The sequence below is a fragment of the Dendrobates tinctorius genome, unplaced genomic scaffold, assembly GCF_039654945.1.
Source record: "Dendrobates tinctorius isolate UK_male_01 unplaced genomic scaffold, ASM3965494v1 ptg000140l, whole genome shotgun sequence".
Lineage (NCBI taxonomy): Eukaryota > Metazoa > Chordata > Amphibia > Anura > Dendrobatidae > Dendrobates > Dendrobates tinctorius.
In genome coordinates this window covers 583,744-598,580 of record NW_027361808.1, presented here as the reverse complement: position 1 = coordinate 598,580, position 14,837 = coordinate 583,744, and the positions used below count along the sequence as shown (strand labels likewise).

At 43.3% G+C, this 14,837-nt stretch overlaps 1 protein-coding gene across 1 annotated transcript in view; it reads right to left on the bottom strand.

The window, feature by feature from the left end:
• The window catches only part of SMOC2 (SPARC related modular calcium binding 2), a 792,053-nt gene that overhangs the window by 609,214 nt on the left and 168,002 nt on the right, over window positions 1–14,837 (bottom strand). Inside the window, exon 2 of the mRNA XM_073545093.1 lies at window positions 5,813–5,981. Within this exon, the coding sequence (XP_073401194.1) occupies window positions 5,813–5,981 (169 nt within the window). The remainder of the gene's footprint in view (window positions 1–5,812; window positions 5,982–14,837) is intronic.

Below are 14,837 nucleotides of genomic sequence, written 5' to 3'. Positions count from 1 at the left end.
CAGAAAGAGGGTGTGGGAGGGAGGGGGTCAGTGGCACAGGTTTTAAGTGTGAGGGATTGCGGTAGTTTCTCTTAGTGTGAGAAAGATTGGGGTGAGGATTAGTGGGATGTATGAGGCAGGGGGGCCAGGATTGGGGGATATGTCACCAGCAGTGAGAAGAAGCAGAGAAAGGGAAAACAGGTGGGTGAAGGACAGTGATCGTCTTGTATTGTATTTTAGTAGTATGTCTGAGGTTAAGGAGTATGTCTGCAGATAAAGCAAGGTGGGGGGGTAAGAGAGAGATGGGGAGATAGTTATTTGGTTCGAGGGTGTAGGGGTTTGGGGATAGCGAAGGAGAGTGAAGATTAGTGGAGCAAAAACGGTGATGGCAAATGTGAGCATGGTTAAAGAGCAGGGTTAAAAAAAAAACAAGTAAAGTAAGAAAGCAGTGGTTAGTCTTACCATCTGGCCGATTTCTGGACTATTTCTGGTATATTTCTCATGTATCACTTTAAAGATGTCACTTCAAATGGTGTCACATCTGACCAAGGTATTATCTGGCCTTCCTCTGTTCAACTTATACCATTCAAATGTCCATGAAATAAAGCCAGGTGAGTTTACATGGGGCTGGTCGCATTAGCACCGGTTCCTGTGTAAATCACTTAACCCTTTCTGATGGATTGCAGCGGGGGACCTGACTGAGCAGCGGAGAGGTAAGGATATGGTTGCTTTTTTGTTTTCTTTCTGTTACATGTCGATGGTTTATTTTTGGATTGCCAGAGCAATAAATCTTGTCAAAAACTAGGTGTCTTTATTTCATTAAAATAATTTTTAATTAATGTCTGTGCGTGTTTAACCGTTTAATAGTCTAGGGATAATAATGGATAAGTGCCTAATTGACACCTCTCCATTATTAATCGGCTTAAAGTCACCTTCCAATTGTAAGATGACATTAACCCATTAGCCACTGCAATAGGAATAGAGAGGATAAAATCGCAACCAGAGAGGTAAAGCAGGTGTCTGGGGGCAGATTTTTGTAGCCGGGGAGGGGACAAAAACATTGGTCTCTCTCAAGGCTATTAAAATCTGCCCTCACTCACCTGCTTTACCTCTCTGGTTGTGATTTTGCCACGGAGCCCAAGCATTTTTTTCCAACTAATTAACCCCTTAATTTAACACCTAGATGTCCCAAATTTGACACCAAAACCCTAATTTAATTATTAGTCTGGGACATATAAAAAAATACATGAAATGAAATGGTTTACTGTATGTAAACCATGTGTCCTTTCATGTCGGGTTGGAGAATGATTTTACAGAAGCCGGCAATTGAATTAGCGGCTATTCTGATATGCAGAACTCTATGAAATGTAAATAAATATATACAGTCATATGTAAAAGTTTGGGCACCCCTATTAATGTTAACCTTTTTTCTTTATAACAATTTTGGTTTTTGCAACATGTATTTCAGTTTCATATATCTAATAACTGATGGACTCAGTTATATTTCTGGATTCAAATGAGGTTTATTGTACTAACAGAAAATGTGCAATCTGCATTTAAACAAAATTTGACCGGTGCAAAAGTATGGGCACCCTTATCATTTTCTTGATTTGAACACTCCTAACTACTTTTTACTGACTTCCTGAAGCACTAAATTGGTTTTGTAACCTCATTGAGCTTTGAACTTCATAGCCAGGTGTATCAAATCATGAGAAAAGGTATTTAAAGTGGCCACTTGCAAGTAGTTCTCCTATTTGATTCTCCTATGAAGAGTGGCATCATAGGCTCCTCAAAACAACTCTCAAATGATCTGAAAACAAAGATTATTCAACATAGCTTTTCAGGGGAAGGATACAAAAAGTTGTCTCAGAGATTTAACCTGTCAGTTTCCACTGTGAGGAACATAGTAAGGAAATGGAAGAACACAGGTACAGTTCTTGTTAAGCCCAGAAGTGGCAGGCCAAGAAAAATATCAGAAAGGCAGAGAAGAAGAATGGTGAGAACAGTCAAGGACAATCCACAGACCACCTCCAAAGACCTGCAGCATCATCTTGCTGCAGATGGTGTCACTGTGCATTGGTCAACAATACAGCGCACTTTGCACAAGGAGAAGCTGTATGGGAGAGTGATGCGAAAGAAGCCGTTTGTGCAAGCACGCCACAAACAGAGTCGCCTGAGGTATGCAAAAGCACATTAGGACAAGCCAGTTACATTTTGGAAGAAGGTCCTGTGGACTGATGAAACAAAGATTGAGTTGTTTGGTCATACAAAAAGGCGTTATGCATGCGCTGTATTGTTGACCGATTCACAGTGACACCATCTGCAGCAAGATGATGCTGTAGGTCTTTGGAGGTGGTCTGTGGATTGTCCTTGACTGTTCTCACCATTCTTCTTCTCTGCCTTTCTGATATTTTTCTTGGCCTGCCACTTCTGGGCTTAACAAGAACTGTACCTGTGTTCTTCCATTTCCTTACTATGTTCCTCACAGTGGAAACTGACAGGTTAAATCTCTGAGACAACTTTTTGTATCCTTCCCCTGAAAAGCTATGTTGAATAATCTTTGTTTTCAGATCATTTGAGAGTTGTTTTGAGGAGCCCATGATGCCACTCTTCATAGGAGAATCAAATAGGAGAACTACTTGCAAGTGGCCACTTTAAATACCTTTTCTCATGATTTGATACACCTGGCTATGAAGTTCAAAGCTCAATGAGGTTACAAAACCAATTTAGTGCTTCAGGAAGTCAGTAAAAAGTAGTTAGGAGTGTTCAAATCAAGAAAATGATAAGGGTGCCCATACTTTTGCACCGGTCAAATTTTGTTTAAATGCAGATTGCACATTTTCTGTTAGTACAATAAACCTCATTTGAATCCAGAAATATAACTGAGTCCATCAGTTATTAGATATATGAAACTGAAATAGCTGTTGCAAAAACCAAAATTGTTATAAAGAAAAAAGGTTAACATTAATAGGGGTGCCCAAACTTTTACATATGACTGTATATATGTGTCTCAATGACATGTATATATATATATATGTATTCTATGTGTATATATCTATTCTTTCGTTTGGGTTTTACCCTGTCATAGGGATCCATTATATGTCCATTTTGCAAGCCTGCGAGAAAATCTCAGCATACGAATGCCATACGGATGACATACAGATGCTAACATGTGCAAAATACGCAACCACACCTTGATTACGGATGACATACGGAGCACTATTTAGGGGACATTTCTCCGTATTATGCATGTAAAATACGGACCGTATTTCTAGTTGGTTAGTGTGACCCCAGCCTAAGGGTGAGACTCTGTAATTTGCACCATCTTGGGTATTTTGCTGTTCTATATGCTATTCTATATGCTTTTGTTTGTTGGTTGTTCAATAAATTATTGCAATGCTATTTTACCCTCACCCTGTGTTGTCTGAGTAGTGTTCAGTCCACGGGAAGGGAGAGCGAGAATTCTGTGGTATGAGCCCTGGTCCATGCAGTCTTTCTAAAGACAGCCAAGGCAGCTGAGGAGAGCACCTACTGACCCTGTGTCTCCATAGTGGTCATACAAAATACTAGATGTCGTAGGTTTTATATGTGGGCTGTATTCATTTCTGCATCAACTAATTTTAGTAAAGCTGAAGATTTTAATTGATGTTGTATTATTAACCTTATTTTCAAGTTATTGGTTAAAAAATGCTCTATGAACCTGAGTCTTGTCAAAATGTTGGAAATTATTCTTTCGTTCAATGAGATAATTATTAAAATGTTACTTTTCAAAGGGGTTGTACTAATTTATGCTGAGCACTGTATAAAGGGGCAAACCACTTTAAATAATACCAAACAAATACGGTAATAGGGAAAGTACACAATTAAAATCAGATTTGCTTGGAGCAAGCAATGTTATTCTAAAGGGCCTGTCACACTAAGGCTGGTTTCACATTTGCGTTTTTTAGCGCTGGAAAAAAACGCACACCTGCGCATGCGTTTTTTCCCCTATATTTAACATGGGTGCGCATACCTGCGCACTGGTCAGCGCATGTATGCGATTTTCATGCGCTGCGTTTTTTTGGGGTGTGCGATTGGATTTTCCAGATGCAGCATGTTGCATTTTTTGGCCCTGCAAAAAAGCGCATGCGCACATATGCGCACGTTTTGCGCTAAAAATGGCCATTATAGCCTATGGATGCGCATATGTGCGCACTGGCATGCTCATGTATGCGTTTTTTTGCATATGCGTTTTTTTTTTTAAACCATGGAATTTAGGGGTTTGGGTTAGAGTTAGGGTTAGTTAAGGGGGTTTAGGGTTAGGGTTATGGTCAGGGTCAGGGTTAGGGTTAGGGTTAGGGTCAGGGTTAGGGTTAAGTATGGTTTTGTTAAGGATTAGGGTCATGGTTAGGGTCAGGATTAGGGTTAAGTATGGTTTTGTTAAGGGTTAGGGTCAGGGTTAGGGTTAGGGTTAGGGTTAGGGTCAGGGTTAGGGTTAGGGTTAGGGTTAGGGTCAGGGTTAGGGTTAGTAAAGTCATGGTTTGGGTAGTGTGAGGGGCCACCTAAAAATGTTGGAAAAAAACGCAAACGCGGTAAAAACGCGCTAAAAACGCATACAAACGCATAAAAACGCTGCGTTTTTTTCATGCATGCTCATAAAAATGCTTGAAAAAAACGCAGCAGTTGTATGCTTATGTATGCGTTTTTTCAATGCGTTTTTTTGCGGGAAAAACGCGCTGCAAAAAAAAGCAAGTGTGAAACTAGCCTAAGCGATATCGCTAACAATATCACTATAACTTGTGACGTTATAGCGATATTGCTATCAATATCGCTGTGTGTGATACTAACCTACGACCCACTCCCCCGCTGGTTATCGCTGATCGCGCGAGAACATCCTGGACCGTTTCTCGTCGTCAGCTTCCTGTGGAGAGACGAGCGACGAGCGTGGAGCCGGGCGGGAGGACATCAGGATCACCTAGTGTGACAGGTAAGTAGCGACCCCCGACCCCAGCGATGTCGCTGGTGAGATCTGCCTGTGTGGCAGCTCACTAGCGACCACTTAGCGACGCACCAGCGATCCTGACCGCGTCATATCGCTGGTCGGGATCGCTGGTACATCGCTAAGTGTGACAGTACCTTTAAAGAACCTTCTGCCCTGGCCTTCTGCCTATCCACTGTTGTGAGAGAAATCCTGCCCTAATTCTGGCCTGTATCCCTACAATAACCGACCAAATGTATGCTGAATGGAAGAGGAGCTTTAATTAAAAGATCAGAAAAAAAATAGTATAAAAAATGAGTCATCAAATTTCTGACTACCAGACAATGTCCCGTTTTCTGCATCCAAATGACTAATTACTACATTTACATTAAAATCCTTGCTAAATGTTGACTAAAAAAAATTCTCTGAATGTTAAAACAAAAAGAAATGAAACCTTAGTCTAATCCAGAAGTGGAAGTCTTACATAAACCTTCTGCTTCTGGATTACCGTAAACTAAGGTTTCATTTCTTTGGTTTTAACATTCAGATTATTTATTATTAACATTTAGCAAGGAACTTTATTGCAAATGTAGTAATTAGTCAGTAATAATTAGTAATGAGACAAACAACTTATTTTAGCGAAAAATCCAATTTGTACAAATAAAACATGAAAAATTAGTCAGTATTCACAGAGCATGATTTAGGTCATTGCTCTCTAAAAGCATGAGTGGAACCTATACAGATATATAAGTATAATGGATTTCCACCTCTTCTAGATTCTTGACTCAATCTATGCAAATACTGAGGTATACTATTGTCAGAAATACTGCCATGTAAAAGTGACCTTAATGTATTTATTTTAAAAATTATTTTTACCTTTACAGTTTCCTCTATATGCAATCTCCAGCTGAGAATCTTTACACTTAGCTCGTTGAAATTCACACCTTGAAAGGAATGTTCTTCCATCAGAAGCACACAGAAGTTTAGGAGTACCTGCACATTCCAAATTACATTCCTTGTCTTTGTCTTGGTCCACTCTTAGAAACTGCAAAAAAGAAGAAACAGTTGAAATGAATGATCAGCACTAGAGATGGGAGAATTGATTTGCAGATCTCTGGTTCATCAAGTAATGAGATTTGCAAGCTTCCTGTCCAACAGTGAGAGTTACTGTAACTGACCAGGCTGATGGACCTGAAGCAATTCTCCCATCACTCATCAGCACCTATAGAACAGGTGCGCTTAAATGAAGATACAAAAAGATAAATGCAGATAAAGTTAACTGACAACATACATTTCTAACTAGTTATTAAAGGGTCGTTAGAGGGTTATTCTACTTATTGTGGGTCGGAGGGCAACTCTATCTACAAGTCTTTTTTAAGCCATATTTCTATAAGCATTGTAAAACGTCTGCAAGTCACATTCACAAATTTAGAAATTGCCTGGCTCTGGGCAGCTCGCTGTGCCAATGCAAATAGCAGACTGATGCAGGTACTCTCTGCTATTGATATGAACTACTCTGACATTTGAGAGCACACAGGCTGCAACTAAGATTGTTTAACCCCTTCACGACATGCACCGTACTAGTACAGAGCATGTTGTGTCTCCTCCTTTGGCCAATGTCACACTTGCCGTATGGAAAATCAGTCCGAATCTCCCTGATGAGAATTGCAGGATTGTAATGCGAGTGTCATGCGAATGCAATTCGAATTCTCACACCTGGCATCCGATTTACATCCGAATGCATTGCGATTGCTATCCGATTGCAATGCGATTTTAACATGAGCTTTTACATACAGCAATTCTCCGTCTTTTACACATTGTTTTAAAACAAAATATTCTTCAAAACACACAAATATATGTGTAATTTGCTCTGTACTAATTGTATTTGTCACAGACATCTCTATATCTAACTATTCTTTTTGTATTTACTTATGTAATAAATTTCTTCTATCCTGTCGGTTCCTGCAGTGATTTTACAGAACCTGGCAGATGGATTACCGGCTTTTCTTCTATATATCTATGCAATATAAATACATAAATATATATGTATGCATCACTGACATATATATTGTGAGGCAGTGACCCTTGTTACAGTTAGGGGGCTGTGTTTTCTTCCCAGGATATGCACGGAGGCATATTGAGGCTATGGAAATGTATTGCGGTCACAGGTGTAGCTGGGATTGCAATGGTGAAGCAGTGACTGATGTAACAGGTAGGGGTCACTGTGTAGTCTCCCCAGGATATGCACGGAGGTGTATGAAGGCCATAGGTGTGCATGGCAGTCACGAGTGTAGCTGTGATTGCAATGCAGACTGATAATAAAAGTAAGTGTTAGTCTTGGACATGTTAGTGTCCAAGGCAGGGGTTTGGAAAACCTGCTCTGGATGTTGTGTTTGAAACACATTGCAGTATGATACTATTGCGGTGTGTTCCATTCCGGACCCAGGTTTTCTAGGTGGCTGAAAGCCACAGGTTGCTGTGTTAAAAACCCTGCAGGAAAGGGTTAATGAGGTCTGAGTGAGTCTGAGGAGTCTCAGGTGTGTCAGGGCCAGAGTGACGCCTGGCAACCCACAGCGTACACAGTGGTGCTGCCATCCATGGTGACTGGAATTGAATTTGGATGTCTTGTACTCAGAGGTGAACCGGAGGAAGACGGTTCCTGTGCCCGAAGGAGGACTGGTGTGCATCACAGCTGCAGACTGGTCGATGTCAAGGTCTGTGTATGACTGTGAGGAGAGACTGTGATACAGCAGGACTCCCAGGTGAACTAGTTAGAGGTGGACTAGCATGTGACGTGACTGCAGACTAAAGGAGGCTGTAAGTGAGAGACATTGGCACGGCGTGCACTCACCCAAGGAAAATGGACAAGGTGAAGTCCAGCATGTTTAGGGACTGTGATACCAAGCCGTGCACTATGTAATGCTATGAACGAGTGTGAATTGAACACTGATAATATGCACTGAAGTTATATGCACTGAAGTTATACGCATTTGTGTGGATTGGACTTTTAAGGCTGTGAAGAAGCACATTAAATAGACTTTTGTGTTTGAACTTTGTGGGTCACTGTCTCTTCACTGCGTAAAGTGCTACCGTTGCCTTACATATGGTGGAAAGAATGTGGACAGTGTGAACTGAGGCGTACCCCAGAGAGTGCTGCAGATCGTTGTGCAATTCTGCTGGAGAAATGGAGGAACATTCAGCGGTGTAAAGAGGAGACCCCTAAGGTGAGGGGCGATCAGCAGAGTCATGAAGAGACCCCAAAGTTAAGGGATGATCATTGTGTGTACCAGTGGACCTATGTATAGAGTCTCGGTCCACAACGTCTCAGGCAAATGACTTGTTGCAGTTGGTGGAGGAGTGGCTCCAGCCTGTTTTTTTTTTCCTGATCGAGAAGGTGGAGATGGAGATGTGGTTGATCAGATGGTGCAGGCTCTGCCGGCTGCCATACAGCATTGGGTCAGGCAAAGGGACCTAGGCAACCTGGACCTGCTGGTAGAATTGATTGAGCAGTATAAACCCACTCAGGACATGGTAACAGAGCCTGGACATGGGGCTAGTAACTGTTCTGTGACATCTGAGCCCATGGACTGCGGGGATACTCACCATGTATCTATGTATGCCCAGCCTGTCTGTGCCACCACTATGGGCACTGCCGGCAGGAAACCTCGACTGTGCCAGGTACTTGTGAGTGGGTGTCGCACAGAGGCTCTCCTGGACTCTGGGAGCAGAGTGACTTTGGTTCATGGGTCCCTTGTTGCCGGGACAACCCCAAAGGATGGAAAGTGGATGTGATGGGTATCCATGGGGAAATACGGGAGTACCCGACCGCTGAGGTCAATTTTTCTACATCATGTGGGGACATTACACATGTGGTGGGAGTTGCGAACATCCTTCCATATGGGACTGTATTGAGGAGAGACTTGCCCGTTTTGGTACCTGTGGGAGACCAGGGTCAACTCTCTCATGGTGAAGGTTGTGCTGGGCTTAGAACCCGAAAATGTTAAGATACCTGCCATAGGGGTCGCAAATCTAGGGACAAAGTGTAATCCCGATAGGCTCCTCCTAGAGGTATTGGCAGGAGAAGTGAAAACTGTTGTTTTGGGCGTACAACCCAAAGATGGTGAGATATCTACCACAGGGGTCGCCAACTCAGGGACAGAGTGTAACCCCAATAGGCTTCCCCTAGAGGTTGTGGCAGTAGAGGTCATGGAGACCCCACTGAACCCCGAGCTGAAAATGTCCCCTGGTAAGTTCTGGATAGCTCAGTTTCAGTGTCCCACACAGAAAAACTTGTAAAAACTGCAGGTTTAAAAAGAATGCCGTGAAGAACTAAGAGTGTGTGGTCACGAAGGCGACTGGGAATGTGAGCATGAGGAACCCTTTGGCACCGGCCAAGGATGTGGCCAGGGGTCAGGATAAAATAGAGTGCTCGCTAGACAGCAGTCTCGGGAGGCTCAGGTTCGGGTGCAACGTAATAAAGATGGATGCTTGGAGTTGCCGAGGCGGACCATAGCGTTTCAGTGTGATATAGTTATCGAGGCACGGGTAAGGGTATGGAGTAAACGGATGAGATGCAGGGTTACTGAACCCAAAATAAAAAAGGTCGAGACCACCCAAAATCGGCCCAAATCTACGGTTAAACGTGAAAGTGAGCGTGGCATCTGCAATGGAGAATAATGGGTGGTCCTGTGATGAAGTATGGAGGAGAAATGCAAAGGGGAGGGACGCATGTGCTGATTTATGGTTCCAGACCCTACTTTGGTTTCTTAATGCAGTATGGGGCGGGGATGTCACAGGGGCATGCGGATGCCCTGTCTCATGCCCATATGGGGTGTCAAGTCTTCAACCCCACAGGTTTGAACAGGGGAGGGGAATATGTGAGACAGAGACCCCTGTTACAGCTAGGGGGCGATGTGTGTTCTCCCCAGGAGGCGTATTGAAGCTATGAGCATGCATTGCGGTCACAGGCGTAGCTGGGATTGCAATGGTGAAGCAGTGACCGATGTCACAGGTAGGGGTCACTATATAGTCTCCTCAGGATATGCACGGAGGTGTATGAAGGCCATAGGTGTGAATGACAGTCACGGGCGTACCCACTGTATATATGTGCGTGAAACTGACATCTATATATCTATGTATTCTATATGTATATACCTATTCCTATACCTATGCACATGAATTGAGAGCTTTTCAAAGGACACCGTTGCGTAAACCTCGGACAGCACTCTCATGGTCCGTGTGGTGTCTGATTTTTTTTTACTTGCACCGATAGGATTGCATTGGCGAGACTCGGCCAATATATGCGTAAAATCGCAGTATGCTGTATGTAGAATACGCCTGAGAAAAAATACGGTGATGTGAGCTGCCCCATAGATTAATACTGGTCCGAGTGCTATGCGATGTTTTCTCGCATTGCACTTGTCCGTATTCTATGGTAGTGTGACGCCGGCCTTTGATATGGTCTCTGACGGTGAGCCCACATCCTTCCCTGCACATGTCAGCTGTTAAAAACAGCTGACATGTGCGCGGAACAGCCGTAAAACTCTCACAGTGGCATTTAACGCACGCTTCCGGCAATCTCCCCGGATATTCTGCCCATCGGTGACCCCGTCACGTGATCGCGGGTCATCAATGGGTCGACATGACAACCAGAGGCCTCATTCAGACCTCTATGGTTGTCAATGCTGGATTGCTATGAGCGCCGCCCAGTGGTCAGCGCTCATAGCAAGTCAGCAATTCTGCTACATACAAGCGATCTGATCATCGCTTGTATGTAGCAGATCTAACCAGGTTATGGCAGCTTCTAGTCTCCCATGGAGACTATTAAAGCATGCCAAAAGTTAAAAAAAAAGTTTTAAAAAATATGAAAAAATAAAAGTTTAAATCGCCCCCCTTTTAGCCCATTCAAAATAAAACAATAAAAATATCAAACATACAAATATTTGGTATCGCCGCGTTCAGAAATGCCTGCTCTATCAAAATAAAAAAAGAAGTAACCTGATTGCTAAGTGGTGTAAGAAGAAAAAAATTCAAAATGCCAGAATTACGTTTTTTTTGGTTGCAACAACAATGCTCTGCTGAAAAAAAAAATCTAACAATAAACAGTAAGTGCAAGTAAAAAGATAACAAAACACATCAGAGATTACCTCTGAATCCTGCTCATATAGGTACTGTTCACATGGTCAGGTTTTAAATACATTGGTTAGGATTGCTCTGACGGGTGTACCTTGGCGTTTGGTAGAGCTGCTTAGTATTCAATTTTTGCAAAAAAAGGTATCAGCTAAATACCCTGATTTGTTATCATCTTTTTTCTGGCACTTGCTGTTTATTGTTAGATATTTTTTACAGGAGTGTATTTTTTCACGTTTGTTGTACAGTGTTTCTCTGTGTTTCAGTCTCTTGGAGGTGTGAACACTGTCTTATCGACTTGTATCGACTTGTTCACTGTATGTGCATGGCCCATGCATTTGTATTCAATTGGTTTCTTGCTTTTGCAAGTTTTTGGGAGGTCTCCACCCCTCTCTTGTGGGCCATGCACATATAAAGCCGTCTTAGGGCAGTTTCACACGTCAGTGTCTCCGGTACGTGTAGTGACAGTTTTCTCACATACCGGAGACACTGACACACGTAGACACATTCGAATGAATGTGTCTATGCAGATGTCAGCGTGTTTTCACGGACCATGTGTCCGTGTGCAAAACACGCTGACATGTCCGTTTTTGTGCAACAGCACGGATAACACGGACCCATACAAGTCAAGGGTCCGTGTAAACACGTACCGCACATGGATGCTGTCCGTGTGCTGTCCGTGTGCGATCCGTGTGCATTTTTAAAAGTCAAAGGGTTAACATTGAAAATAATTTTTCAAAAACACGGACACGGACAGCATACGGACATACGGATAGCACACGGATGTCACACGGATGGCATACGTATGCACACGGACACGAATAGCTCCGGTACCGGTTTTTCCGGTACCGGAATTATCTGGAAGTGTGAAACTGCCCTTACACAGCATGTCCACATCAGACATTACCTCTCTGAATCCTGCTCATATAGGTACTGTTCACATGGTCAGGTTTTAAATACATTGGTAAGGACTGCTCTGATGGGTATACCTTGGCGTTTGGTAGAGCGGCTATACATTTTTTGCAAAAACGTATCAACTAAATACCCTGTTTTGTTATCTTTTTACTAGCACTTGTAGTTTATTGTTAGATATTTTTTTTTACAGCAGAGTATTTTTTCACGTTTGTTGTGCTCTGTATACAGAGCAGTCACTGAAGTTGCACTGGCCACGCATCTATGGAAAAGTTCATTTATTCCAGACAGCCGGGCTTTCAGTGCAATGGTGGCACAGCGTCAAAATGCTATTAACCTGCAGATTAACTCCTTATCTGCAGGTTAATAATGTTTTCTCACATGAAAGGTTCCCTTTAAGGCTGAATTAACACATTCATACTGTATATCAGGGTTCCAACAAGTACCGTGATCCGTGATTTTTTGGACTGATCGCTAGACTCCTGGCCTGAACTCAACAGCCTCAGAGGAAATTCCTGGCCTGAACTCAATGTCAAGAAAATGTTATGTTCAGGAAACGAGACCTACAGACATTCATTAAATCGCAGTTTCAGAACTTAAGGTATGAATGTGTGAATAAGGCGGAATTCAGCCATCCATGTTTTACAGTCGGAGCATTGACCATGATGCCCGAAGTAACCCTCTGTCTGCCAAGGGTTACTTAAACAAACCTACCAACTATGAAAGATAAGAATGAGGGACGCTTACTGTGGCGTGGCAATTTTTATTTTTTATGCTAAGTCAGTAACCTAACCTCACGTTCCTCTATATGCATCCACAGTGAAATTTTGCTCCTAGTGAAGCCAGTTGGTAATTCTGCATAATATGGCACCATTTTCATGGTCTCCACAATGTCCCACACAGACACTGTGAGGTCTCCACAGTGAACATGTAAGGAGGTGACCGGTCCCCTCAGTTGCGCCCTCTCCTTCTCAGTGTGGCCCCCCTGTGCATCTAATATAACTATGTTCTTAATGTACAGTATTATCTCTGTGCTGTACTTGTGATGCCTTGTATTGTGGATGTTTCCTTTAATTACCTTTGCATCTGTGATGTCAATTTGCTGATTGTAGTTATGTAGAGACAGCTAATGGTTATCTTTGTGGGCTGGACTTGCAGCCTCAGGGGAGAGGGAAGCTACTGCTTCCTGTCAGAAGCTTGGGTATGCTAGCCCAGAGCAGACTGCTGAATAGATGGGGCACTGCCAGACTCCCAGAGGGGAGAGATCTGTTGCTCCATACTGAAGACTAAAAAGGGCCCCAAAGACTAAAAAGGCCCTAAGGACTAAAGGAGGACTAAGGACTGCAACATAGGCCCCAAGACTCTGGAAGGGCCAACCGCTGAAGTGGTTTTAAGCACCCATATTCCAGTGCGTGGACTACTGCAGATCTTTGACTGCTGCAGCTGCTCTGGGTGCAGCTGTGGAGAGTGCAAGGAGAGATCAGGAAATCCAGTGTTGTACTCTTTTCATTCTATTTCATCCCTGTTCATTAAACGTCATTCCGTGTTGGACAACAGTTGCTTTATTGGACTCTATTTCACCTGGACTAAGGTGGTGGGAGAGAGAACAAGGTAAACTGTGGGAAAAGCTGTGTCATGGGGCAGTAGGGAAAAAACAGGAGACCTGGAACCTGGGCCCCTGAACTGCCCCTCAGGCTAAGAAGGTGCCCTGACTTTCCTTAACTTGGGGGTACACTTAATGGTAGTGAGGACCAAGTCCCCGACCTGTCCCTGTCTCCTGTTTAGCCCTGAGCTAAAGGCCCCAACCCCCTCCCCAGGAGGTAAGACAGGGAGAAAGTGTACTGCACCAAAAACCCAAAGGAAAGATTCAACAGACAGGGTAAAACAAAACAATACTTAGCTTGCTCTGCTGAAATGCTCCTGGACAGCAGAGTTAGCCACTTGACAACAGCAAACAAATGAAGCACCACAGAACTCTGTCAGTTTCTGAAATACAGCTTGGTTGGTCTCCCAAGAGCAAGTATATAACCAACAGTGATCTGCAGCACCAGGTGGACTTATAAAGGGAGGTGGGAGGCACCCACCTGCATGGATAATTAATCACAATGCAGTAACACCAGCAGCCACCGGGGGAAAAACTCACCAGAAGACTAACTAAAGTTGTAGTAACACCAGCGGCCACCGGGGGGAAAAACTAACATTAACCCCGATGGCAGAAAAGGAAAAAAGTTTAAATGTGAGGAAATCCAGATCTGACACAGATCCAAGAAATGGATGGCGACAAGCTGTGTCGGTCTCATCTATTTATGTGCAAGGGGCCAGGGGTGCTCTCTGACCAATTGCTCAGTGGACAATGCTTGTGAACTGTGCCTTTAAATAACTTGGCCACAACTACCCTCCCGTGCCACATTGCTACATACATACAGCTCTGCTACATCAGCACACATACCTTGCATGTGTCCTACTCCACATCTCTGCTGGCTAGCCATTGGATGTCTCCATCACAGTTCAGTCTGTGCAGAGACAGAACATCCTGGCAGGACCTATTCATACTTCAGTTTTCTCATATTTTGCCTAAAGCACCACAGGGTTCTGGCTGGATCTCCAGTCTATATAGATTAAATGGTGGAGGAGGATCTGATGGTTCCATGCTCCACTGTTTTTTTGAAGTATTTGTGTCCTGAGAAGACAGATCGAGTCAGGAAATACCCATAACCTCCAGTGAAACAGCTTCCCAAATACAGGACAGTCCAGCTGGATCCTTAATAGTGGCCAGTCCGTGCTATGCAGTTTGTACCTGAACTATGATACATGAACATCTGAATTCACCTGAAAGGTAGGGTCACATGACCATTTTCTT